Genomic DNA, 27,735 nt, shown 5'->3' on the forward strand with positions numbered 1-27,735 from the left:
CACACTGCTTATTAAAGGACTGAAAAAATATTAGTCAGGTAGAACCAGCCAAGACATTAATTACAGCTGCGTGCTTCAGTAAGATCCGATGGTTTGGAGGATAGCGGTGCACTGCGCCACCATTAATAGCATTGCTAGCAACACCTCTGATTTAGGGCACGTTCACACATGCAAATTTGTGGATTTTTCTGCGGCATGACATGCAGATTTGTCGTGTATTTGATACTTCTTTCGATCTTTGCAAAGGGATAAAATCCTAGACCTGATGAGGCTGGTGTACTTTGAAAATCCATGCCAGAATGACTGTGTAACCTGGTAATTAAAATGAGCATTTTAGGAACCCAGCTAGAGAGAAAAGGAACTCATGAATTCAAGTGTATTAAGTCTCTGCCCAGGCTGATTGACAGCTGCAGTTTGTTCTGAGTAGTGTGAGATCTCCGCAGGGAAGAGGGACATTGAGGAGCTGTCAGTCTGGGTAAGTAGGTGGAGATTCAGTAGTGAGGAGGGACACTGAGGAGCTGTCAGTCTGGGTAAGAAGGTGGAGATTCAGCTGGGAGGAGGGACACTGATGGGCTGTTAGTCTAGGTAAGTAGGTGGAGATTCAGCAGCGAGGAGAGATACTGAGGAACTGTCAGTCTGGCTAGTTGGGTAGGGATTCAGCAGGGAGGAGGAGGGACACTAAAGAGCTGTCAGTCTGATTAAGTGGGTGGATGTTCAGCAAGGAGGAGGGACACTGAGGAGCTGGCAGTCTGGCTAGGTGGTGGGTGGTGATTTGGCAGGGAGGGGGGCACTGAGGAGCTGTCACTTTGGCTAGATAGGCAGAGATTGAGTTAAAGAAAAAAATAAATTATGCATCTATTCTGACATGGATTTTCGAAGTAAGTACACTAGTCTCATCAGATTTAAGTGACTTGTTTGTCATTGTATTCAGGACTCGCAATTTTGAGGACTAGGGATGAGCGATATTGCCCAATATCGTATCGGAATTCCGATTTCCGATATTGGAAAATATCGGATATCGGAATTTCCGATTTCCGATATCAATGCAAGTCAATGGGAGAACAAAATCGGAATTACAAAATGACCACTACAGTGCTATATAATGGATAACATGGAGGGGAAACACCTCAGGATAATGGGGAAGGAGTTTGCAGAGGAGCAAAAAAATCTCTAGAAAAATACACAGAGCGAAAGCTGTAGCAGGAAAACTGGTCGCCATCTTCTTAACAGCTGTGTTTTTTCTTTGGGTTAGGATTAGTTGGGGTAGGGTTAGGGTTAGTAGGGTTAGGAGTTAGGGTGATGGTTAGGGTTAGTATGGTAAGGGTTAGGGTTAGTTATGGTTAGGGGTTATGGTTAGTAGGGTTAGGGGTTAGGGTTAGTAGGGTTAGGATTAGTAGGGTTATGGTTAGGGTAAGGGTTAGGGTTAGTGGTAAGGGTTAAGGGTTAGGGATGGTTAGGGTTAGTGATTTTACATTATTAAATTAAAACTGCCGGTGGTGGTGTCAATATGCCCTTTGACTGACATGTGTCCGCGTTCAGCTCAATTTGCTTTGCAGGGAGTTTCCAGGAGCACCACGTGGAGAAATGGATATACTCCCTTTAAACCATGCTTAGTCTTCTTCTGCTGATTATATTACTGTTATTCAGTAATTCTGCATATTGATATTCTGCTTTTGGTTCATGTACATCTGCTCCTACTGCTTCCTAAACCTCTGTCTATGGTTATCCTGCTATTGGCTGGTTGCAGAATGTCCCAAACCCAGAGGAAATACACAGAAGTAACAGTAGGCACAGGAACTTGAGAGAACCTGCTGGTGAGTCTCGAACCCGTATAGGCAGCAGAAATCAGCATAAGAGCCAATGGAACTAACGGGCACCAGCTGACGTTAGCGGAACACGTTAACTAAGCAGGAGGTACCTGTGCCAGAATGCACTACCAAGGACCAGCAGACGTTACTGAAACTCTGATACCACAAAGGAGGGACCTAAACCATTGACTCTACTGAGAACCAGCTGACGTTACTGGAACCCAGATAAGCAGCAGAAGGTAAAAGTGCCAGTGGCTGCACTTGGCAACAGCTGACATTACTGTAGCCCGGATACCACAATGTAGTAGTGACATAAGCCAAAAGCACTGCCGAGAAGCCCCAAAAAACCCCACAAAGACGCAAGTTCAAGAGCAAAAAGACAGGAGTCCGGGGACATCTCCATCTGTCTTCTTGTCTTGGGTCTTCTGCAACTGTCTTCCTGTCTTGGGTCTTCTGCATCTGTCTTCCTGTCTTGGGTCTTCTGCATCTGTCTTCCTGTCTTGGGTCTTCTACCGGAGTAATGTCTTCTCGGCAGAAGGTGCAAGAGCCACATTTGCCCCCGCAACCCGGACACAGTCTTCTTCACTCCGCAGTCGCAGCAGGGGAGGAGTAGGGCCTACTGGCACTGTCGAGACCAGCCTTGAGCGCCAGGTCCCGGAGTCCACGTAGGGGGCTCCTACACTGCCGACACCACGGATAACAGCAAACTGAGCCGGAATGATGTACGGCGGGGGCGTGGACCAGTCGAAAGTCGAATTCCACCTGGTGGGAGGTCAACAATGATGTGGTGCTCGGGCAGGCCCAATCTGCGCTGCATGGCTGAAAGGCGCGATGCAGCCATGCTTGAACGCCGCAAATGAGAGCACTCGTATCTGCCTGTGTGCAGCAGCTCCTCAAGGTCAGGATAGTTGTTATTATTATTATTATGCATTTATATAGCGCCATTTATTCCATGACGCTTTACATGTTAAAAGGGGAAATATAGACAAGTATAATAAACATGCATAAGACAAGGGACACACAAGTACATAAGGAGAGGGGACCCTGCCCGCCAGGGCTCACAGTCTACAGGTCCTAAGGAAACTCTGGAAAAGACGGTCCAGCTCAAAAGGGTAAAATCCAAAATATTTTATTTAGATATCCATAAAATAGGTATACAAAAAATGCATATACCCGACCGGAAAACTGGAGGGAAGGTTGAGGAGACACTGTACGCGTTTACTCAGTATAGCTCCAAGGGAAGGGGTGTGAGAATATAACTAGTACACACAGGTGGCACTAATTAACATGTGATGCACATTTAAAACCACCAAATAAAACAAACACAATCAATAATGCAACATGAGTTCTTTCCGTAAATTCAATCCAGTGGGAACATATGCATCTAGAAGAAGAATCCATAAGGCCTCTTTATCCCGTAGTTGTTTTTTTCTCTATTTCCTCCACGAATGTGTCTCTTTACCTGTTCAATAGCAAAAACATTGAAAAACGACAAATCTCTATTGTGTGACATAATAAAGTGTTTGGTAGCATTAGATATGCTGCGCACCGTAGGGTTAATAACATCATAGATGTGTTCTCGGACACGTTCCTTTAATTTTCTGATGGTGGGACCTACATGTTGCATCTTTGTCTAATGAAGGAAACAGATCTGACTCTGGATCTAACTCTAGGTCTAAGGCTGTGTTCACACACAGCGTTTTTTTAGCGGTTTTTACCGCGGTTTTCACTATAAAACCGCTATAAAACCGCTAAAAATAAGGTGCACAGTCATTTCTATGCATTTTGCACTTTTTGTGCACATTGATGCATTTTTTACCTCGAAAAAAACGCATTGCGGTAAAAAACGCAGCATGCTCATTAATTTTGCGGATTTTTCCGCGGTTTTGGCTTCTCCCATGCGTTTAGAAACCGCTGCGGTAAAAAACGCATCAAAACTGCGCAAAAATCGCCGCGGAAAAATAGGTGCGGTTTCTGGGAAGGGATTCAGGTTTTTGTGCAGAAATTTTCTGCAACGTGTGCACTTAGCCTAAGAATAATAGCCCCACTCTAGTGCTTACCTACAGCACTTTTTTTTGTCCATTTCATCACATGTTAATTAGTGCCACCTGTGTGTACTAGTTATATTCTCACACCCCTTCCCTTGGAGCTATACTGAGTTTAAGAACTTTTCGTTCAAAACACGTACAGTGTCTCCTCAACCTTCCCTCCGGTTTTCTGGTTGGGTATATGCATTTTTTGTATTTTGTATACCTATTTTATGGATATATAAATAAAATATTTTGGATTTTACCCTTTTGAGCTGGACCGTCTTTTCCATATTTTGTCTACTGCCTGACAGAGCTGTGGCCCGTGCTTGAAAGCAACATGGAAGTACAAAGGGTGAGCTGAACACTTTTTTTTTCTTTTTTTTTTTTTTCTTGCACTATGGAAACTCTGCACCACCAAGTTTATGACATGGGCAAGGCATGGAATGTGAATCAGACCACCTAGGCCCAGAGCCGCGACCAGGTTTCGACCGTTGTCACACACCACCATACCTGGCTGGAGGTTGAGCTGCGCAAGCCACATGTCACTCTGTTCCTTGAGCGTGTTCCACAGCTCGGTTGCGGTGTGGCTAACATCACCCAGATAAACCAATTTCAACACAGCCTGATGATGTTTGGCCGTTGCAGTGCTGAAATCGGTTGTTGTGGTACGTCTGGGTGCAGGCGAGTCTGACGAGGAGTCAATTTGTACGGAGGAGAGGCCTGCAATCCGTGGAGTTGGCAAGACCCGCGCACTTGCACTGTCTACTTCAGTTCCAGGCTTAACTACATTTACCCAATGGGCGGTGATGGAAATGTAGCATCCCTGGCCATGCTGACTGGTCCACGCGTCGATGGTCAGGTGGACCTTGCTACTAACTGGATTTTGTAGCGCATGCTTAATTTTACGCTCCACATGCTGTTGCAGGGTGGGGACGGCTTGCCTGCTGAAGTAGAAGCGGCTGAGAACGCTGTATTGTGGGATTGCAAACCCCAACATATCGATAAAGGCTGGCTTACTCACCAGCCAGAATGGTAGCATTTCCACTGCAAGCAGTTTGGTAATGTGAGAATTCATGCCCTGTGCTCGTGGGTGAGTACGGGCGCCTTTTCTCCCACACCGGTGTGACAGATGGCTGCACACTGGATTGGGAGTGTGAGGATGCCAGCGATTGGGATGCTGATGCTGACGAAGTACAGACAGTGTTCCGCCGTACAACACTGCCTGCAGATGCACCCTGGCATTCTGGCGAGGAAGCGGGAGCAGCTGTTTGCGAGCTGGAGTAAGAGGTGGCCGCTGTGGCTGAAGAGGTGGAAGGTGGGGGGGACCAGCTGCAGGTGGCGAATTATCTTGGGTGTGATGCTGCCACTCCACAGGGTGCCTCTTCCTGACATGCGTCAACATATTGGTGGTATTAAGGTTGCTGACGTTCTTCCCTCTCCGCACAGTTTGTCGACAAAGCTTGCATCTGACTACTGTAACGTCATCTTCAACTTGGTTGAAAAAGGCCCATGCACCCCAACTCTTGGGCGCACCCCTTGTGCTCTTTAAAAGAGCCCTGCTCCTAACGGGTGCTGAAGTTGAGGGAGCCGACAACCAATTTTTCCCTCTTCCTCTTCCACGTGGACGGCCACGCTGCGCCACACCTGCAAGCTCTTCCTCTGAGCTATCCCCACTTGCTTGCTGCCCCTCAGCATGCCATGAAGGGTCAAGGACCTCGTCATCCAATACACTTTCGTCAGCAGAAACTGGCAGCTGAGTTTCATCATCATCTGCTGACTGGGGTCTGGTCACTGTGGGCACTGGCCCACCCTCCACTTCTTCCTCAGACGCACACAGTGGTTGCGCATCTGTGCACACTACCTCTTCTTCAGCTGCAGGAGTGCTGTCTGGCAGGCACACAGATTCCAAGCCAACAGATTCTGAGAAGAGGATTAAGGTTGGCTCCTGGCCCTCTGAATGTCTGGGCAATTTAGTGGGCGGTGAAGAAGCAGATGGGTGCTGCTCTTCAGTGGCCTGACCCGATGTGGTGGAGAGGTCCTGGGAGGATGCTGCACTCATTGAGGTGGATTCCTCAGCTGCCATCCAACCAACAACGGTTTCTACTTGATCCTCTCTTATCAGCCTATGGCCCTGCGCTCCTAACAAGCTGCGCATAAATGACTGCTGCCGGGTGAAAGAAGGTGCTGAGTGACTTGGGCCTGCTGCTTGCTCTGGATGTGCACCATGTCTAGCTGCTGATGCACCTCTTCCGCGGCCGCCGCGGGGACGTCCCTTACACCCTGCCTTCTTCATCTCTATCGATGGATTCAGAACGGCAAGAAAGTAATTAGGAATTAGTGTGCTTATTCCTGTAGGACTACAAACGGGTATAAGGAACACTAATGGCACTGTATGATGATGGTGTGTCTGCTACACTTTATTTGAATCTAGTGTGGTCTACACAAAGAGTAACGTGTGTTTGTGGTATTGGTGTACACGTTACGGTCGGATGTCACAGCGCAGTAAATGACACTGCTGTGATACCAAAAAAAAAGGATTCTCCGGGACTGGGCAAGGTGCTGTGTGGCACCAGCCACAGAGGTTGTTTGGGCCCTCACAGTACAATCCCTATATAGTGTTTAACTTTAACCTCAATAGATGCTTTGAGCTAAAGTAACACTTATAGGGGCACTGAGAGTGAATTTACTGGTGAAAACTTTGGGGGGTGCACCATAGAACAGGCCGCACTAGGGGTCCTGCAGTCTGATGTGACTATAAAGACTGACCTAGTGGGTGCTGCACTCCCCAAAAAAAAGCACACAGGCGGTCTGCGCAGCGGAGGTGACTAAACTGTGCAAAGCGCACCCGAGCACCAGGAAAATTCAGGGATAAATGAGGGTAAGGGATTGGGGGGGAACCCCTCACTGAAAAATCCCTATATAGCGTTCATCAAAATATACTGGATGGTGAAGCTACACTTTTAGGAAATAATAGGGGAAGGGGATTTAAGGGATGAAAAGAAAAGCCTGTGAAAAGGCAGTGACACACACCACACAGTGCTGCAGCAAGAGGAGCTGCAGCAGCTGCAGTGAATGTGCGCTGCACTGTCTCACTAAGCACCTCACTGAGAGCCTGCACAGCACAAAAAATGAAACTGAGCGGGGTCAGTGAGGAAAAAGACTGCTTCGGTAACACACAGGGGCTGCTACAGTCACTGAAAAACAATTTCTATCGCTATAAGAACCGAGATCTCTCCCTATCGCCAACAGCAACCTATCCCTATCTGCTTTCACAGTAGAGTGAGGCTAAAATGGCAGGCGCAGCCTTTTATACTGCCTGATCACACCATCCAGCCAGCCAATCGCAGCGCAGCCCCTAGCTAGCAAGTTTGGACGTCTCCTACCAAGCTTAGGGGAGTTACACAATGTTGTCAGCAATTCTTCAGCTCCTGATTGGCTCCACGGAGCGCTCAGAGGCTGAAGGATTATGGGATTTCCGATGTGAAAAACATATCGGAATCGGAATTCCGATATCGCAAATATCGGGCCGATTTCCGATATTTCAATATCGGAAAGCTCATCCCTAATGAGGAACCATAGGTTGTGAGCTTGCGTATTTTGGCCAAAATATAGACAAATACATCATGTAATGTATTTATTTTAAACATTATTTTTCATCTTTTATTGCACATTTTTCTGCAGGATGCAGCCATGCCCTTTAGTGTTTATTGGGTAAATTGGGGTGTCTGTCTTATGGGGTGCACTCATATAGTGCTGGGCAGCCCGCCTGGTCTAATAGTATGGGTGTCATCAGTAGCCTGTAAGACAGACACTGTGCATCACACGTGCCTGTGTGACTGGCGTCCTATGCAAGCCTCATCTATGTGCATCTTTAATACTTGGCAGCCGACCCCACCATGAATTGGTAGGTTTGTGAGTGGCTGTATTTTTCACCTGTGCTGCCTCCCACCTTTATCATGAGGTTCTGCTGCATCCTGCTAGTGCAATGGTAATCTGACCTGGTGTTGGTAAGGTTTTTTTTTCTTTTTCTGTGATGTTTTTTGAATTTTTGTCCATTATTGCATTCAGCTTGTATTGTGAAATCTGGTGACAGTCACAGATCTGTTCTCTACTTTTCTTTTTTTTTTTCTTTTTTTTTAATTTAGGAGACGATAGACATAGATGAGGATATTGAGGAAGACGTTAGTGACGATCACCTTGAGCCAGTAAAAGATCTAACTGAGGTTACAAAAAAGTAAGTGGATATAGTTTGTTTATTTTTTACTTATATTTTATCCGTTTAACTCTCGTTACTTTTTTTTTTTTTATTCGTTTATTAACCACAAACAGAATATACAATATACATACTTGCATATGATGATAAGTACTGTATAGAATTTATATATTACTACATAGTATTAGATGCAAAGCAAAATGTACATTCCGGCTTACATACAAGATAAAACATAATAATGACAGTTAAATTGTACAAGCCTTCATATTATTGCACAGGTAATAAAACCTATTTAGCTTCCTAAACTACAAAAAACTACTATTTCGCAGCTTGATTTCACATCATCAACTGTTCACCACGTGACGTCTCCACTCGACAGTAAGATGAGAGGAATTCCACCTTTCCCAAATCTTTCCAAATTTACTCGGGCATCCCCTGTTTCGATACAGTGTACGTTCATATGGGATTATTCTGAGTCTAAGAGCGTATACCGCTCGAAACGCGTACAGAACCTCCTGGGCACTCTCTGTGCGGCTATCCCATGTTAGGGTAAAAACCGCAATGATGACTATAGCAGCCATGCTTGTATTTTAATGAAATAAATAAACAAAATTCTGGATTTTACTCCTTGAGCTGGACTTTCCTTTTTGCTGTGAAGTATTCCAAGACGTCCAAGTGGAGACGTGTCCTTGCTCGGACCTTGCTGCAGCATCAATGAGGGGTGAGCTGAACTAAATCCCTTTTTCTCCAATGTGTTTCATATATAATACATTGACCCATTTCAAAAACCTGTCACCAAATCCATATCTCTGTAAGCATGCACAGAGGAAAGGCCACTCAAGGGAGTCGAATGCCTTGGCCGCATCCAACGATGCCAATGCCCATTTATTGTCTGGTACCAAAGAGCTATATTGGACTACCGACTGGACTCGTCTAATATTGATGAAAGTGCTCTTCCCAGGCATAAAACCGGTCTGGTCAGGGTGTATAAGTTCCAGTATAATTGAGTTTAATCTGGTGGCCAAAATTTTCGTAAAGCTCTTATAGTCCACATTCACCAGTGATATAGGGCGATAAGATCCACAGTCTAAAGGGTCCTTCCCCTCCTTTTTAAGCACTATTAGCCTCGTAGAAGGATTCCGGCATGGATCCCCCCTCCCAAATCCCCCGAAACACCATCAACAAAAGTGGCGCTAATATGTCCCAATATTTCCTGTATAATTCGATGGTAAACCCATCTGGTCCAGGGGCCTTCCCAGAGGCCATATCCGTTATGCCGTTCTCTATCTCCTCCAAAGTAAATTCAGCATCCATAAAGGCTCGCTGGGAAGGGCTTAGTGTTCGAAATGTTATATCTGACAGGTAGTCTAGACACCCCTGACCATCAAGCCACTTTTAGAGTTGTACAATAATCTGTAATAATCATGAAAGCAGCTCAGTATTTCTTCAGTTGAGGATACCAAAGTACCATCCAAGCTGCGAATCTGTAATATTGTGTTAGAAGTATTATGTTGACGCACCAAATGGGCTAAAAATTTGCTTGCTTGGTTCCCCAACTCAAAATAGCGATATCGCTATGTGTGATACTTACCTCCTACCGGCTCCCCCGCTGTCCATCGCTGATCGCGCGAGACTGTCCGGCTCCATTTCTCGTCGTCAGCTTCCTGCTGGGGCGATGAGCGACGCGTGGAGGCGGGCGGGAGGACGTCAGGATCGCTGTGTGTGAAAGGTGAGTATCGTGCGCTGCGTCGCTGCTGCATCGCTATGAGGTCTGCCTGTGTGATAGCTCACTAGCGATCATTTAGCGATGCACCAGCGATCCTGACCAGGTCGGATCGCTGGTCGGATCGCTGGTGCATCGCTAAATGTGTAAAAGGGCCTTTAGTGTCTATGTTTTCGGTGTATAACCTTTGAGCTGCCAACCACTCCACCCTATTACCTTTAGTTTGATCAGATATGTATGCGGCCTCCATATCTTTCAATCGTTGCTCCATCTCATCATCCTCCCTTGATGTCACCCGCTTGATGTAAGAGATCGTAAAGGATAGGCAACCCCTCAAATATGCCTTAAGGGCGTCCCAAAATAAATTAATATTCCGGGGTTCAGGGTGGGACGAGATGAAGCAATGCAGCTGATCTATCGTTCTATCGGGCGATTCCACCAACTTTAACCAGAATGGGTTCAATTTCCATACCATCCTGTTATTTAGCGGTTCGTATTTAAGTTTAAGAATGACCGGACTATGATCTGAAATCCCCCTACTGCTATGTTCTATATTGTCCACCCACATTGCTAGACTGCTGGATCCAAATATATAATCTATGCGTGATAAGGAGCGCTTAGTGGATGAATGGCAGGTGTACTCCCTTGTCTCGGAGTGTTGCGTTCTCCATAAGGCTACGTGCACATGCTGCGGAATGGGGTGCGGATTTGGTCGCACGGATTTTGTAAAATCCGCAGGTAAAGCTGCAGGTCAGAAGACCTGCGGATTGCTCTGCGGTTTTGCCCTGCGGTTTTTCATCTCCACAATGGAGGAGATGGCAAACCGCAGCGGAATCCGCAGAAAGAATTGACGTGTCAATTCTTTCTGCGGTTTCAAAACCGCAGGAAAACCGCGCGGAAAAATCCGCACTGTCTGCACTGCGGTTTTTTATTCCCTTAGGGAATAATGGTACTGTACACCGCAGCAAAAACTGCTGCACACACCCTTAATCTAACCATCCGCTACCCTCCATGAACTGTGTTAGTTGGGATGTAGCCGGCGGAGGGGCCTCTTCTTGCATCCCATCCCCCAATCTCAGTCTATCTAGGCGGTTATTCATGACTAAGTTGAAATCCCCCATGCAGATGACATCCGCATCTGGATAGTTCAGGGCAAAACTCATCGCCTTTTGGAGAATTGACGTATTAGCTGGGGGGGTTGTAGATACATAAAATAACATATTGCCTAGAGTTAATAAGTGCATGTACAAAAACAAAGCGCCCCTCAGTATCTCTCCGGGCCTCCCACCTAACGTCCTTATGTATCAGTAACGAGACCCCCCCTAGAATAGCTCGTATGAAATGCGTGAATAAACCATTGTGCCCATGGTTTCTGCACACATCGAGCTGTGTCTCTGGTCAAATGTGTCTCCACCAAGGCCACAATGTGAGGGCGGTATTGCCTAATCTGTGAAAATGCCTTAATCTTCTCCCGGGGGGGTTTTAATACCCCTCACATTCCAGGTCATGCGTATTATTTCAGACCCCATTTTTTACTTATCTGAATATAGTGCGTATTGTTGCTCGAGCAAAGTATAGAAACATCACATAGAAAGCAGGACTGCCATTGGCTGCAACTTCTACCTAAATAACAAAACTATTGAAAAAGAGAAAACAGAATAAAAACTTAACAGTATAGGAGCAAAGTCCCACGCTCCTATCAAAAAGCAAACAAGGCGATACCATCACTGAACTCAGTGTCCGGTATTGTTGGTAACTGGATACCAGCCGAGAAGGACCCAATTAGACCTTGAGTAGAAGGATACGGGTTAGCAGTAAATACGTTAGGATTCCTTTGCAGGGGATCCTTTACGGGACCGCAGCCTCTCAGTCGCCTCCGTTGGATCCGTAAAAAAAAAACACGGAGGAGCCCCCGTGGACAACCCGGAGCCGGGCCGGATAGATCATCGAATAAATAATGTTTCTCTCTCTGAGCCGCTTCTTGATTTCGATGAATTGCGCCCGCTGTTTCTGGAGTTCCATGGAAAAACCGGGAAAATCGAGATCACAGCATTGTCAAACTTGATGGGACTTTTTGCCGAGCGAGACGCAGAATGGTATCTCAGTCTTTACAGTTGAGGAGACATGCCAGGAAAGGTCTAGGTGGGGCTCCCGGAGGAAGGGGTTTTGTACAAACCCTATGAGCCCTTTCGACGGCGAATACTGGAGAGAATTCATCCCCCAAAGAGGTTTTGAGCCAGCCCTCCAGAAATTGCTCAGGATGCTGACCTTCTGAGCGTTCCGGAAGGCCAATGACACAGATATTATTCCAGCGCATTCTGTTCTCCAGATCGTCCGCCTTCTGCTTCCAGGCATTCTAGGGCCTGCCACCTTTGTTAATTTGGCCTCCATAGGCGTGATGGTGTCCTCTACCTGGGACACTCTTGTCTCCACTTCCATAATGTGTCCCCTCATGGCTTGCAAATCTTGTCGAAGTCGCCCCACCTCAGTGTAAACGTCCTCTATTTTACCAGTCAGGGACGTCCTAGTTAGGGAGATGGCCTGCATCAGCTGTTCAGATGCCTGTTTGAGGGTCAATTCCTCCTGCTCATTCTCCTCCTCACCCCCAGGGGGACGGTTTTTACGTTGAGCTTGTGGAGGATTATTTCTGAGAGACCGTGCACTTTCAGAGGGGTCGGGTCTGGCAAGCTATTAATTTTTCTGCCGCTGCTGATCCTTTAGACCGATTCATGATCAGTGGCAATGCTGCACAACAGGATGACTAGAGGTGTATACTCTGGAGATTTTCCCCTCCAGTTATAAGCACAGCAGGGCTAGTGTTAAATATGTCCCAGGAGCAGCTCCCATGCAGAGGGGTCACATAGATTAATAAGAGCAGTGCCTGGTGCTGTATCGATGAGGCTTCCTGTGGCCAGGGGGGGGGGGGCAGAGACACGCAGCACCCGCAAAGATAGCAGCGGTGGGGGGAGCAGAGGTCCCCACAGTAATGGCGCCAACAGGCAAGTGGGTCTATTAGAGGGGGGAACGAGGGGCCCAGTTTTCCAGGGCACTCATCTCGTATCCCCTGAGTCTTTAGGATATGGGCCACTGCTCGGTAACGCTGCAGCGGTGAGGGCTGGACCCTGCAACTCTCACTGACAGAGCGCACGTCTAAGATGGCCGCTGCCTCATGCAGGCCCCGCTGTCCGTCCCTGCCTCTCCAGCCGCCAGCTCACCAGAGCCGCTCTATGTCCTCCCGTGGGGATCCAGGGGGTCCCGGTATCTAGGGGGGTCCCGAATGCTGCCAGGTATATCGCGATAAGAAGGTCTGGTGCAGGATGAAGACAGGATATGCAGAAGCTCCCTCAGCGTGCGTCCTCTCTTGTCGGCTACATAGCCACGCTCCCCTCATTACTTATTTTTGCTGTTGTGTTTTTATTTTAGAAATCTTCCAGAACCAAAGTCCATAAACCCTACCTCGGAACTGGTGATCATTAAGGACCCATCCAGATTAGCAGAATCTTATAAACCCAGCAGCCTGTCCTTAAAAGCAGCAGCGAAAGAGACCAAACTAACAGCCGAACCTGTTCCACTCACCTCAGAACCAACGAAAGTTGTGGACAAAGCTTCGAAACTTTCTAGTGATGATTCTCAATCAATGGTGGAGCCGGAGAAAGAGGCAGTAAAGGAAGAACATCAACGGAAACTGCAAGAATTGAGAGAGGAACTGAGGAAGGAAGAGGAAGAAGAGAGACATCGACTGTACCAAGAACAGGAAAGCAACCTCAGGTAATCCTCCACTGTTGCTAAACCAGGTTTTCTATTTGGACCCACTTATTCCAAGTCTAATGAGATCTTAAACTGTGATACTTGGGATTTTGTAGGGATAAAATGAGGGGAAGGAGGCTGGCTGTTTCATTTGGTTCATTAGCTAAGCCAGCCCCCTTCTCTTACATTTGTAGGTAATTTCTGCATTTGGTTCACACTCGTATAATGGAAGGAAAGTTATATGGATGTATTTTTTTCTTGTTTCCCAGGGACTTAGAAGAAAGGTTAGAACAGGAGACAAAGAAGGAAGAGGAAAAACTTCTGGAAATCCAGAAGCAGAAATTGCTAAAACTGGAAGCTGAACTCAAGCTGGAGAGGGAGGAAGAAGAGGAGCACATGAAGTAAGCGGAAATACACATGGACTAAAAGGAAATGTCCCAGGGGTGGGATGGGGGGTGTAAAAAGTTCACTCAAAGTTTGTGATTGGTAACCAGTGGTACTTTTGAAAACACATTTTGACACATGTGAGTGACAATGTGAAAGGGGCTGGCTGTCTGGGTCAGTTCATTACCTAAGCCAGCCCCTTCCTGCATAACGGATAATATAGAAACAGAAAAGGTGACCGGCTGGCGCAGGCGCAATTTATGCGACAACCCCCTTTTCCATTAATTCTGATGGAAAAATCAAGAAGGGGTCTGGCTCAATTCATTAACTAAGCCAGCCCCTTACTCCATCACAGCTGAGGCGAAAACACTAAAGACGAGTTTGAAGGGGGCTGGCTGTCTTGTAACGGACATTAGCAAAGAATGGCCTGCCCCCTTCAAGCTCGTCACTGAAGGAGGAGGAGGCAACAAAGAAGCCTGATTTAGCCCCCTTCTCCATTGCGGCTAAAGCTGAGAAATACAAGGAGGATGAATGTCCACAACTCTGTTAATTAGCTAAGCCAGATCATTCTCTATAAGTGTTGATGTAGAGACAAAGAAGAGAGGACTTTCTGTCTGTCTGGTTCATTTATTACCTGAGCCCAGCACGCTTTTTCCGTCATGGTTGCTGCAGAGATGGAGAATTGGGTTACTTTAGCTAATAAACTAAGCCATGATGCTAGTCCCCTTCACTGTATTCCTTGCACAGGAAGTTCTTTGCTTTTTGTTGGAGGTCACAGCAAAAACTTCAAGAGGGGTTTAAAATTAGGCCTCTCATAATAGGAATAAAGTGTATTGGTAAGTTTAATACTTCTACATTTGGGAACCAATCAGGACCTCTTTTTGTGGTGGGTGATGACCCCCTTTAACTGCAACTATTTTCACCGCACTTTTCTGCTGTGGACTCCTCTATGTCCCGCAGGATTCGGGAAGAGGAACTCGGAGAGAAGCGTAAGCAGGCCTTAGAGGACATGGAGGAGGCTCAGGAGGAGAAAATGTTACAGGAAAAGCAGGAGCTGCTGGAAAGGATGAAGCAAGAAACGGAACATCTACTGGAACAAGAAAGAAATATGTTGCTACGTGAAAGAGAAGCTTCGTTGGAAGAGCTGAGGGAGAAACACCGGCAGGAAACTAAGGAGGTGAGCGGCTTTCTCCTTGTATATAAACAAAATAGTACAGTACTAGCCTTTCTCGATGTGTGCTGTATATGCACATTACACGCGGAGTGCAGGTGAATGGAGCGCTTGTGTTGAATAGCCAACATTTGTCTGTAACTGCAGTGATCGGAGCTAAGCTGTGATCGCTTCTGACAACCGCTTAAATGCTGCTGTCAACCATTTAAATGCTGCTGTCAACTTCTGATAGACCACATTTAAGGCATGTGTTCCCACGTGCCATTTTAGGTGTTTATCGGCCCCACCAGCAAGGGGTTCACTTTGCTGCCATGTTGGTAAGTCTGTGAAGCGGAGCCATAGGAGGACTGTGATTTTTTGCTAAATATTTTGATATTGCAGTGTATGGAATAAGTGGTCAGAGGACCACAAGTACAAGTTTCCGAAATGAACTAAAAAAAGAAGCCTTAAAAGTATAAATTAAAAATAAAGTTTTAAAAATTAAAAAAATATACAATTTTTTTACCCCCCCCCCCTTTTCCCTTAAAAACAAAACATAACTGGTATAATTGTGTCTGTAAAAGTCTGATCTATAAAAATATAGAAATATTAAACTTTTTGTGTAAAAAGCCGTGAAGCAAAAAATCAAAATCCTAGAACTAACCTTTCGGTTGCTGCTTTCCATATAAAGTGATCAAAATCGCATATGTCTCTGACGGGGTATCAATAAAAATGGCAGCTCGCTACGCAGAAAATAAGCCCTCACACAGTCCCAGAGACGGAAACATAAGAACAGGGATTTTTGTGTTCTCACCTTAAAATCCTTTTCTCCGAGTAACTCATTAGGGTTCAGAGGACCATGGGTGTTATGCTGCTGCCACTAGGAGGCTGACACCTACTTAAACACACAAAGATTAGTTCCTCGTCTGCAGTATACACCCAGACACTGGCTCCAGCTGAACCAGTTCCGTGACAAAGCAGTAGGAAATCAAGAACATAACATAAGGGTATAAAAATGTCAAACTAAAGAACATACTCAAGCCGTCAGGCCAACAGGGTGGATGCTGTGTCCCCCAATGAGTGGCTCGGGGGGAAAAGGATTTTACGGTGAGTACACAAAAATCTCTGTTTCTCCTTCGCCTCATTGGGGGACACAGGACCATGGCACATCCTAAAGCAGTCCCTGGGTGGACCAAGTTGCAGCCTTGCAAACCTGTTCTGCCGACGCCTGCTGCCGAATGGACCAGGAGGCACCCACCGAACGAGTGGAGTGTGCCTTAATCCCAGCTAGGATAGGCTTTCCTCTGACGAGGTAAGACTCTGAATATCCGAGTGTATCCACATGGTAATTGTGGACTTTGAATCGGCAAGTCCCTTCTTGCGACCCTCAGGAAGAACGAATAAGGCGTCCGTGAGACGTACCTCCTGAGAGCCCTCACCAGATCCAAAGTGTGATGGACCTTTTCAAGATGATGTACTGGCGCTGGGCAAAACGAGGGCAGGGCAATATCCTCGTTAAGGTAAAAAGAATAGACCACCCAAAAGCAAGAATGACGAGGACGGCCTGTGAACGACCTTATCTTACTGGATAATTAGGAAAGGGGATCAACAGGAATAAGCGGCCAGCACAGGTACCCGTCTGATTGATATCACTGCGACAAGGAAGGCGACTTTCTATGAAAGATGAATCAGAGAGACAAAAAAAAAATGGGCGAGACTAGGAAGCTGCAAAAAAGCATCGGCCAGAGGCATACCGGTGCGCAGCTATGTCGTCCACAAGCGACCCAGTTTTGCTCCAATTAGAACAGCCGGGGGATTCCCCACATGGCGGTACCAAGAGAAGTGGCAGCACGAGAAGTGACAGCACCAGAAGGAGTGGCAGCTCCAGGAGGAATACTAGCGGGTGCGCTAGGCAGAGCGAACCCATGGAGAAAAAACGGAAGGAGAAGAAACCATCTCACGTCTCGCCTCAGCCTGAATCTCGAACCCCGCAGCCGGTACTATGCTGACGAAATTCACGGGTGAGTGTTTTTTAGTCATGCTCCTAGCTGATGGCGCCCTTTTTTTCTTTTCTGCATACCTCTTAGGCCAAAAGAACAGAAAAATCTAAGCACAGGGAATGTACCTTATGTTCCCAACTCCTCCCAGATAGCTACCCTAAGAGGTTGTGTCAGAGCTGTATCGGACAGACCCTACGGGAGGAATCCTCGGGAAAAACGGAGGATATCCGTGCAATTATCAGAGAGGGACTACGGGCCTTAGGCGGTTCTAGTAGTCTAGGAAGACAGACCTCCGCCAGAGGGATAACCTCACCGGTGTCTAGATCGCCTTCAGAAACTGGGGAACTGGACTCCGATATATCCCAGGAATACCTAACCTCAGAAGAGAAGGAGCAGATTTTCTTCCCCACAGACAGTGGTAATAATTTGGTCAAGTCTGTGCGTAATACTATGGGGTTATCCGATACTAAAGACCCCAAAACCCCGCAGGAAATAATGTTTGCGGCTATCTCCCAAAAGAAGGTTCGGGCCTTCCCGGTAGTTCCAGCGATAAAAGAGCTGGTGAAAAAGGAGTGGGAAAAAACAGGGACAAAGGACCTTTCTCCCTTTAACATCCAAACGGAAATACCCGTTTGATGATGACGAATTGGCGTCTTGGTGAGGAGCCCCCAAGGTGGATGCGGCAGTGGCCTCCACTTCTCACCGATCTTCCCTTCCCATGGAAGACTCGGGAACATCTGATCCCTTACATCGCAAGGCGGATACCTTCCTCAAACGATCTTGGGAGGCATGCACAGGAGCCTTCAAGCCGGAAATATCGGCCACGTGCACAGCGAGGTCCATGATGATATGGTTAGATAAGTTGGAGGAGAAAATAAAAAACAGAGCATCTAGAGACAAGCTCCGTTTCTCTATTCCCCTGATTAAAGGTGCAGCAGCCTTCCTATCTGACGCCACAGCTGACTCCCTCCGACTATCTGCCAGAGCGGCAGGATTAACCAACGCAGCCCGGCGGACCTTATCGTTGAAGGGGTGGAGAGGCGATACGCAGACAAAAAACAAACTCTGCGCTATGCCCTGTCAGGGTAAGTACCTGTTTGGCACAGAGCTTGACGAGATCCTGACAAAAGCGGGTGAGAGAAAGAAGGGATTCCCTAACCCGTATGTTCCCTTCAACAGGAGGGCCTTCAGGAAGCCTCCATTTGGCAAAAAGAAGCATTTCAAGCCCCAAGACCGCTGGGGCAATAAAGATCCCAAGCAGAGAGGCAGCCTATTTGGGAAACGTCCCTTCAGATCTGGGGACAGATTTCGGTAGCACCAGGTCACCGGTAGGTGGCAAGCTACTAAATTTCAGCCACCAATGGAAAGAAATAACAACTAACCCCTGGGCCATTAATATTGTTACATCGGGCCTAAGACTAGAATTTGTTCGGTACCCTCTAGCACAGCAGGAAGCATTGGAATTGGAGATTACAGGCCTCTTATCTAAGCACGTTCTGGTAGACGTTCCAAGAGACGAAAGGGGAATGGGGTTTTATTCTCCCCTGTTTCTAGTCCCTAAACCGGATGGTTCTTTTAGGACCATAATTTAAAGAAGCTTAATACGTTTTTGAGGCTGCGGTCCTTTAAAATGGAATCTATTCGTTCAGCAATAAAAATCTTGTTTCCTAGGTGCTATATGGCAGTCTTGGACCTAAAAGATGCCTATTACCATCTCCCTATATGCAAAGCGCACCAGCAATTCCTACGTGTGGCAGTCACGTTAGAAGGCTGGATACGACATTTCCAGTTTACGGCAATGCCGTTCGGATTATCCATGGCACCCCGCGTATTTACCAAGCTAATGCTAGAGGTGATATCACATGTAAGGCTGAAAGACACCTTAATAGTTCCGGACTTGGACGACCTGCTCATAGTAGGGAATTCTGTTTCCCAATGCAATGGCAGGATAGCTGATATTGTCTCATCCCTGCAGACACTAGGCTTGCTGATCAACTGGGAAAAGTCCAGACTACAACCGGTAACCTGTCAGACGTTCCTGGGCCTTCAAGTAGACTCTGTAAGTCAAAAATGCTTCCTGCTAGAAACAAAAACACGAGCCATAATTAATATAGTACGGATGGCAATTGATAAACCCACGATGTCCTTGAGAGACGGCATGTCCTTGTTAGGGTCCCTAATATCATGCATTCCGGCTGTTCAGTGGGCCCAATTCCATTCCAGGAAATTGCAATGGGCCATTTTGCAAGAAGCCGATAAGCTGCAGGGGCGGTTGGAAGGCAGGATGTCCCTATCATCAGAAGTGATCAGCTCCTTAGAGTGGTGGTTGGACCCAAACAATCTAACGGGGGGGGGGTTCCATGGTGGATTGTCCCCTCTAAAATAATCACTACAGACGCTAGCCCCTCGGGGTGGGGGGCCCACCTAGAGGAAGATATGGTGTAGGGTCAATGGTCCGAGTGCGAAGCAGGGAATTCATCTAATATGAGGGAACTAACAGCGATATATTATGCTATATCTAAATTTCTCTTGCAGCTACAAGGAACCCACACAAGAATCCAATTAGACACCACCACCTCAGTAGCTTACATAAACTGGCAAGGAGGCACGCGATCAGGACCGCTCATGTCTATCGTGGAAAATTTTTTAGAGATGGCCGAATCGCATCTCCGCTCCTTGTCTGCGCTCCACATCAGAGGAGTGGACAATTCCAGGGCGGACTTTCTCAGCCGCCAGACTTTACATCAAGGGGAGTGGGTCCTCAGCCGGCCCATCTTCGAGATGATAGCGGCCAGGTGGAGCAGACCAGAAATAGATCTGTTCGCGACAAGAGCCAACAGGCGTGTAGAAAGGTTCGCTTCTCTATACAGAGCGGACAATCCAGACTTGCTCAACGCCCTCCAAGCACCCTGGACATTCCGACAGGCCTATGCCTTCCCTCCAATAGTACTGTTGCCAACGGTGGTCAGATAAATAAGGGAAGAAGGGGCGAAGGTCATCTTAATATCCCCCTTTTGGCCCAAGAGGCCGTGGTTCTCATGGCTGAGAGCCATGTCGATAACCGACCCTTGGATTCTCCCACTACATCGGGACCTTCTCTCACAAGGACCCTGTTACCATCCTCGGGTCAAAGCCCTGCGCCTAGCGGCATGGAATTTGAAAGGGGGTTATTGAAGCTGAGAGGGTTCTCAAATAATCTGATTGACACCCTTCCACAGAGTAGGAAGGAATCCACGACGAGGGTTTACGCTAAAGTGTGGAAAAATTTTTAAGCTTTTCACCCAGCAAAACTTTCCAGCGAAGTGGCTATTACAGCCATTTTAGAATTCCTGCAGAAAGGCCAAGAGTTGAAACTCTCAGATAACACTCTAAAAGTCCATGTGTCGGCTCTAGGGGCCTTATATAACCACAATGTGGCAGGTAATAAGTGGATGGCCCAGTTTATTTCGGCTTGTCAGCGAGCGAACCCAGTCCACATTCCTCAGGTACCAACGTGGAACCTTAGCTTGGTCTTAGATGCCTTCACTTAGGCCCCGTTCGAGCCCATACACTCGGCATCAATAAAATGCCTTTCATTGAAAACTGCTCTACTGGTAGCTCTAGTCTCAGCAAGAAGAGTAAAGGCCCCGTCACACATAGCTGCTGAGTCACAAGTTTTGTGACACAACAGCGATCTCACCAGCGAGATCGCTATGTGTGACAGCAATCAGCGACCGGCCCCCTTGCCGGTATCGCTGTTCGCTCTTGGAAACCTCTGGACATTTCTTCCATCGCTGGTCTCCCGCTGGCCAGCACGCATCGCTGCGTGTGACAGGCGGGAGACCAGCGATCAGCTGGTAACTAACGTACACATCGGGTATCCAAGGGATGTGCGTCCCTTAGATACCCAATGTGTATGTTAGTTACCAGCTCCCTGCATCAGCGCGCTGGTAACTAACGAACACAGCGACACCGCGCTCTCGGCGTCGCTGTGCTGATCGCTGGTGAAGCTGTCTGTTTGACAGCTCACCAGCGATCATGTAGCGACTCACCAGTGATCCTGACACGTTGATATCGTTTTCGGGATCGCTGGTGAGTCGCTATGTGTGACTCCTGCTTTAAGTGATCTCCAAGCCCTGTCAGTAGATCCCCCCTTCCTGTCAGTAGTCCAGGACAGACTAGTGTTAAAAACGGACCCGTCTTATCTTCTCAAACGAGCTACTAAGTTTCATAGATCCCAGGAAGTCTGCCTACCCTCCTTCTATGAGAGCCCAGCAACACCAGAGGAGGATAATTATCACACCTTAGACGTGAAGAGAGCAGTCCTAGCCTACTTAGATAGGACCTGTCCCTGGAGGCAGAGCAGGGCTCTTTTTGTCTCCAGCGTAACAAGAAGGGGTCTAGAGTTACGAGAGGCACACTGTCCTGGTGGATCAGGGATGCGATCGCGATGGCATATTCGGCAAAAGGAGAAGACCCTCCACAGGGTATAAAGGCACACTCTACTCGAGCCATATCATCCTCCTGGACCGAGAGGGCGAATGTTCCAATTGAGCTAATATGTAATGCTGCAACCTGGTCTTCTCCATCTACCTTTTAGAGTCACTATAGGCTAGATTTATGATTTATCGTCTTTCGAGGATTTGGCCTTTGGTACATCTGTCCTTAACACGGTGTGCCCTCCCAGGTGATCATCTCTGAAAATCTCTCAGTGGGTGCTGTCGTGGCGAAGAGAAAAAAACGGATTACTTACCGGCAATACTCTTTTGTAAAGTCCACGACAGCACCCACTCACTTCTCTCCCTTGATTAATAAGTATACACGTGGTTCTCTCTCGTGGTGGAGAATAGAATTATAGATTAATATGTAGATATGTATAGCAAACATATAAGGATGTATAGGTTTGAATCGCTTGCCTAGCAAATTGAATAAAACATGTATGGCGGTTCCTCTTGTTCTCTGTTATCCAACTGAGGGGGACCGCCCATTTTATCTCTCTGTAGGTTTCCTATTCCTAGGGGCGGATCCCCTCTCTCAGCGGGTGCTGTCGTGGACTCTACAAAAGAGTATTACTGGTAAGTAATCCAGTGTTCTTCTATTTCAGGTTACAGAATGCCGTAGATAAGCTCCTGATGGCGGTGGCTGCATCTTATATACGAAAAATTAGGTGACAGATTCTCTTTAAGGTCCAAGGAAATCCAACTGCCTTCTGTAGGGCGTTACCACGTGGGAGACCCCCTGAATGAAAGTCCTCACCTGCAGCATGGAAGCTATCCTGCGCTGGAACAAAACTGATAAGGCAGAGATCTGACCTTTGAGGGAGCTAAGCACTAGGCCTGAGTCTGAAGGAAGTCCAAAATAGTTGGAATGGAGAAGACGAGAGGAGAACGGCCATGGTCTCTACACCATGCGAAAAAGGCTTTCCAGGTGCGGTGATAGATGCGCACCGAAACAGGCTTCTGAGCGCTAATCGGAAACCACCTGTTGGGAGAATCCAGCTTGGGTTAAGACCCAGGATTCAATGGCCAGGCAATTAAACACAGGGCCCCTGAGTTCTGGTGGCAAATCAGGCCCTGGGAGAGCAAATCTGGTCGATCCGGTAGGCGCCAGGGAATGTCGATGAAGATCTCCATGTACCACGTCCGGCGTGGCAAGTCTGGAGCGACTAGGATCACTGGAACCCCTTCCGCCTTGATCTTCCTGATGACCCTCGGCAGTAATGAAAGTGGGGGAAACACGTACGGAAGACAAAACTGACACCACAGAAGGACCAATTCATCCGCTCCAATGGCCTCTGGATCCCGGGAACGAGTTATGAGCTTGGACACCTTGGCGTTTAGTCTTGATGCCATCAGACCCATGTCCGCAGTCCCCCAGCGATAATAGATCTGTTGGTAGACCTTCGGATGAAGTGACCACTCTCCCGAGGCGAGACCCTAACAGCTGAGGTAGTCTGCCGCCCAGTTTTCCACTCCTGGGATGTGAACTGCTGAGATGACTGGTTCCTCTCGGCCCAGCGGAGAAAGTGTTCCACTTCGTGCATTGCCGCCCTGCTGTGGGTGCCCCCTTGATGGTTGATATATGCCACAGCCATGGCATTATCCGACTGTATTCGGATGGGTCGACCCACCAGGAGGTGATGGAACCACTGCAAAGTCAACCGAATGGCCCGGATTTCCAGGACGTTGATCGGAAGAAGCGACTCCCGAGGCAACCAGCGCCCTTGGGCAGTGTGATGACGAAAGACGGCCCCCAGCCGAGAAGACTGGCGTCGGTGGTGACCACCAGCCATTGAGCCAGGAGAAAACATTTCCCCTGGGTGAGGGAAGACAGCAACATCCACCACCTGAGCACCTGCTTACCTGCGGAGACAAGCGACACAGCCTGTCGAGGAAGAACGGGTTTGTCCCAGGCTGCCAGAAATGCATGCTGCAGAAGACTGAGGTGTAGCTGAGCGAAGGGAACAGCTTCCATCACTGCCACCATCTTGCCCAAGACACCCATGCCGAATCAGATAGCGTGAGGATATGGGTGACAAAGTGCCCGGCTCCCTGTTGAAAGGCTAAGACCTTGTCTCAAGGGAGAATCACCAACCCTCAGGAGGTGTCCAGGGTCATTCCTAAAAAGGATATATGCTGACCTGGGACGGAGAAAGAGTTTTCTCCTTCGCCTCATTGGGGGACACATAGACTGGGTGTATGCTTCTGCCGCTAGGAGGCTGACACTAAGTGAAAAAGAGAGGTTAGCTCCTCCTCCGCAGTATACACCCTCGCCCATATTGCGGGCGGAAATCAGTTTTTTGTTTAGTGTCCTTGGAGGCGCACACGTCTGGTTTTGCTCCAGACTTTTTCTTTCTTTTTTTTTTCCCATGAAGATGAGACAGGGGCGACAGACCCTATTGAAAGGGTCCGATCTCCCCAAACCATCAACGGGTGAGCAGGTGTTGAGTATCGTCTCCACGTATCCTCTCCCGCTCCGTGGGACGTTTTCCCCAGACTTTTTTTTATTTTATTTTTACCGTCTATGAAGATGAGACGGGGGCAACGGATTCTATTGAAAGGGTCCGATTTCCCCAAACCATCAACGGGCGAGCACGTGCGAGTGTCCCTCCACATATCCTCTCCCGTGACGTGGGACACAATGCCGGACTTAGCCCTGACCACCCCTAGGTATTGAAACCATGGGCTGTACAGAGGCACAAGACTAGTCCGTGCGGCACCCACTGCTCCACCAATGCTTAGACTGCGGTGCTGCAAGGCGGCGGACGGTCCCTCTCCTCACCCCCTGAAGGGGTTAGATGGAGCTAGGGTGCCTGCACCATCCTATTTTGTCAAGGCCCCCTCACATACCTGAGCTTGGAAGCTGAAGAGGATCGTCAGTGAGGAGAGGGCCTGGGACGGCTCCTGTGGCGAAGATCCGGAGCTGGAGCCCTTAGCTGTCAGATGCCTCCGGCCAGTGGCTGTAGAGCGGTGCGGAGAAGCCCGCGCCAGTAAGTAGCGCCATTTTTTTGTGGCGCCATGGACTCCCGCCTCCGGATTCCACGCGCGATTTTTGGGCGGAGGCGTCCAGGAACGGGGGGGCACAGGACTGGGGTAAGTGCTGCCCAGGAGACCACAGGGAAAACGAGGTGCTACCTCCTTCCCCCTATCCCCAGCAGGGGACAGATACGGCATGTCCGAAGAAGCAGCATGCATCTCTTGTCGGGCGCAGAGCAAGCGATTATGCAAAGCCGGCGACTCCAAACGCGCCCAGGAGCCCTCCCCTGCGACCGAACCCACAAAGCTGGTGTGGGCAGACCGCAAAGGACAAGGCTCAGGATTCCCGCTGTGCAGCGCCCAGAGCCCGATGCCTAACAGAACCTCAGTGTCCGTCCTCCTCTGCGACCAAGGTGCCAAGCCCCCCAGAGTGGGTTCTATCACTGTCACAGGTCATGCAATTGAGTCCCTTCAGGCCTCAGATGGGAGCAGGGACAGTGGCTCGCCGGCCTTAGCGGGGACCTCCACCTCACAAGAGCCTCTCGCCTGCACGGGCCACTCTCACTTCAGGCAGACCCGAGGGAAACGAATCCACACGGTGTCGCTTAGTCCATCCTGTGCCTTGGCATCCGTAAGTTCTGCTTCTCGCTCCCCGTCACCAGTGGCTAATAGCGAGCAGACCTCAGAATTCGACTCAGACGAGCCCCTTGACCTGGATACTCCAGCGTCACGTGAAACAGTGGACAGCCTCAGAGAAGCCGTCAATCAGACCTTGAGGATTGAGGATGATCCCGCAGCGGCTACGGGGCATGAAGTGGCATTTAAGCAAGTGAAGCGCCCGCACAGAATTTTTTCCTCTCACCCAGAGTTTGAGGACATAGTGCAGCGGCACAGAGAGCGTCCAGACAGGCGTTTCTTGGGTCAAAAGGCACTCGAAACAAGGTATCCGTTTGCTCCGGACCTCCGTAAAAAATGGATGGATTCCCCGATGGTGGATCCTCCGGTTTCGCGCCTAGCCACTAAGACCCTGCTATCCGTCCCTAGTGTTTCATCAATTAAGGATCCCACGGATCACCTTATAGAGAGCTTAGCTCGCTCAGTATATGAGGCGTCAGGGTCAGCGCTCGCGCCCTCATTCACAGCAACTTGGGTAGCCAAGGCTATGATATCATGGTCAGAAACATTAAACAAGGTCGCGCAGGAGCACGATCTACCTGTAGAGATTTCGGAAGTCGCAGTTCAGAAGGCGATGGCCGGAGACTATGTAATCAATGCGTCTTTGGATGCCCTATGGTTAAGGACATGGCGAGCCGATTCTACTTCTAAGAAGTCCTTGACTTCCCTGCCTTATCAGTGCGGCCACCTATTTGGGGAGAAGTTGGATCAACTTATCTCCGACTCCACAGGAGGAAAGAGCGGGTTTCTCCCTCAACAAAGGTCAAAACGCTTTTTCGTCACCCGTTTTCAGGCACGTTTTCGGGCCTTTCGCAACCCCGGGTGGACTACAGCGGCCAATTCCGCCGCCTCAGGCCGCCCCAACCAGGATAGGGAGCGGCAGGTCTCATATAGATCCAACCCAATGGGGAGAATGCATACTCAGCAGCCCAGATCAAGGGGATCCAGATCCCAAAGATCGTCGGCCAAATGACTCGAGGCCTTTACCAGACGACACCGGCAAGGTGGGCGACCGCCTGCTCTGGTTTCACCACGTCTGGGTCAATGTCGCTCACGGCGCATGGGGAAAGGAATTGGTGGCCTCAGGTTACAAATAGAATTTGTCAGATATCCTCCATGACGGTTTTTTCTTTCCCGGCTTCCCAGGGTGGATACCCAGGCAAGGGCTCTATTGGGAGCCATCAAATCGCTCCAGCACAATGGAGACATTGTTCCAGTGCCGGAACACGAAAGAGCTCAGGGGTTCTATTCCAACCTTTTTGCGGTTCCCAAAAAGGACGGGTCTGTCAGGCCTGTTTTGGACCTGAAGCTTCTGAACAAATTCATCAGGATCAAACATTTCCGGATGGAGTCCCTCCGTTCAGTCCTATCGGCCATGGAGCAGTGAGAATACTTGGCCTCAATAGACATCCAGGATGCATATCTGCATATTCCCATTTTTCCTCCTCATCAGAGGTTTTCTATGCTTCACCATCAGCGATCAATATATATATATATATATATATATATATATATATATATATTCATTAGAATTTGTTGTAACCAACCGTAGTTAGTTACTATGCCCGGGCAGCGCCGGGCTCTCAAGCTAGTTGAGAATAAATTTAAAAATAAAAAACTATAGATGTGTTCTGAAGATCAAAACACATGTGCCTCCTACTGACACTAAGCTTTAACTGGTTTGGCTGGAGCCAGTGTGCGGGTGTATACGGCAGAGGAGGAGATAATCTTTTGTGTCTACTTAGTGTCAGACTCCTAGTGGCAGCAGCATAAACCCATGGTCCTGTGTCCCCCATTGAGGAGAAGGAGAAAGTTAAAGGCCTCCAAAAATGATAAACTAACCATTTTTTTTTTTTAAATACATATTTCTGAATTTGTTTTCCCTACTAAAAGAAAAAGAAAAAAGCACAAGTTTGATATTGCCACAATTATACTGACCTGGAGAATCATGGCATGGCATGATGAAAGCCATAAAGAAAAACTCAAACAATGTCCGAATTGTATTTTCTTATTCACAACTTCACACTGCTTTTCCCATTTTTCAGTAAAATGAATAGTGTCAATCAAAACTATATTTTATCCCATAAAAGAAAACATGCTGTCTTATGGTTGGCTGACTTGATTGATGAAAGTTATGGCTATTGGAAGAAGGGAAGGAAAACCCAAACGGAACTAGAAAAAAAAATGCCCATGGTGGCTTAACGACGGGAATGTGCACGCTATATATAGCTTTATTCACTCTGTCGGCGAGTGACTGCTGCAGCCAATCAGTGACTGCAGCGGTTCTATGCTGGATCGGTAGGTGAGTCTGTGCTATTTGTTATCTTTATACTCTGCCCATATGTAAAGTACAAGAAAGGGTGGAAGATCCCTTTTAACGTGCCAAGTTACTCATGTTTCCTAATTTGTCAGAAATTGAAGATAACTCAATATCTCCTAGATCCAGCACTGTCGTTGAAGTTTGAGGCCCAGGGGTGGGCAACAAATGTTCTCTTTGGCCTTTCAGTAATTGACATATGCATTTAGGGAGTTAAACAGCAGCGATCAGAGT

At 48.0% G+C, this 27,735-nt stretch overlaps 1 protein-coding gene across 4 annotated transcripts in view; it reads left to right on the plus strand.

The window, feature by feature from the left end:
- The window catches only part of CEP164 (centrosomal protein 164), a 153,111-nt gene that overhangs the window by 61,704 nt on the left and 63,672 nt on the right, over positions 1 to 27,735 (plus strand). For all 4 annotated transcript variants that reach the window (XM_073585239.1, XM_073585236.1, XM_073585238.1 and 1 more), the window contains exons 10-13: positions 7,984 to 8,072; positions 13,198 to 13,542; positions 13,791 to 13,922; positions 14,866 to 15,082. In XM_073585239.1, coding sequence (XP_073441340.1) covers positions 7,984 to 8,072; positions 13,198 to 13,542; positions 13,791 to 13,922; positions 14,866 to 15,082 — 783 coding nt within the window. The remainder of the gene's footprint in view (positions 1 to 7,983; positions 8,073 to 13,197; positions 13,543 to 13,790; positions 13,923 to 14,865; positions 15,083 to 27,735) is intronic.

This window comes from Dendrobates tinctorius, unplaced genomic scaffold (genome assembly GCF_039654945.1).
Source record: "Dendrobates tinctorius isolate UK_male_01 unplaced genomic scaffold, ASM3965494v1 ptg000086l, whole genome shotgun sequence".
In the NCBI taxonomy this organism is placed as follows: domain Eukaryota; kingdom Metazoa; phylum Chordata; class Amphibia; order Anura; family Dendrobatidae; genus Dendrobates; species Dendrobates tinctorius.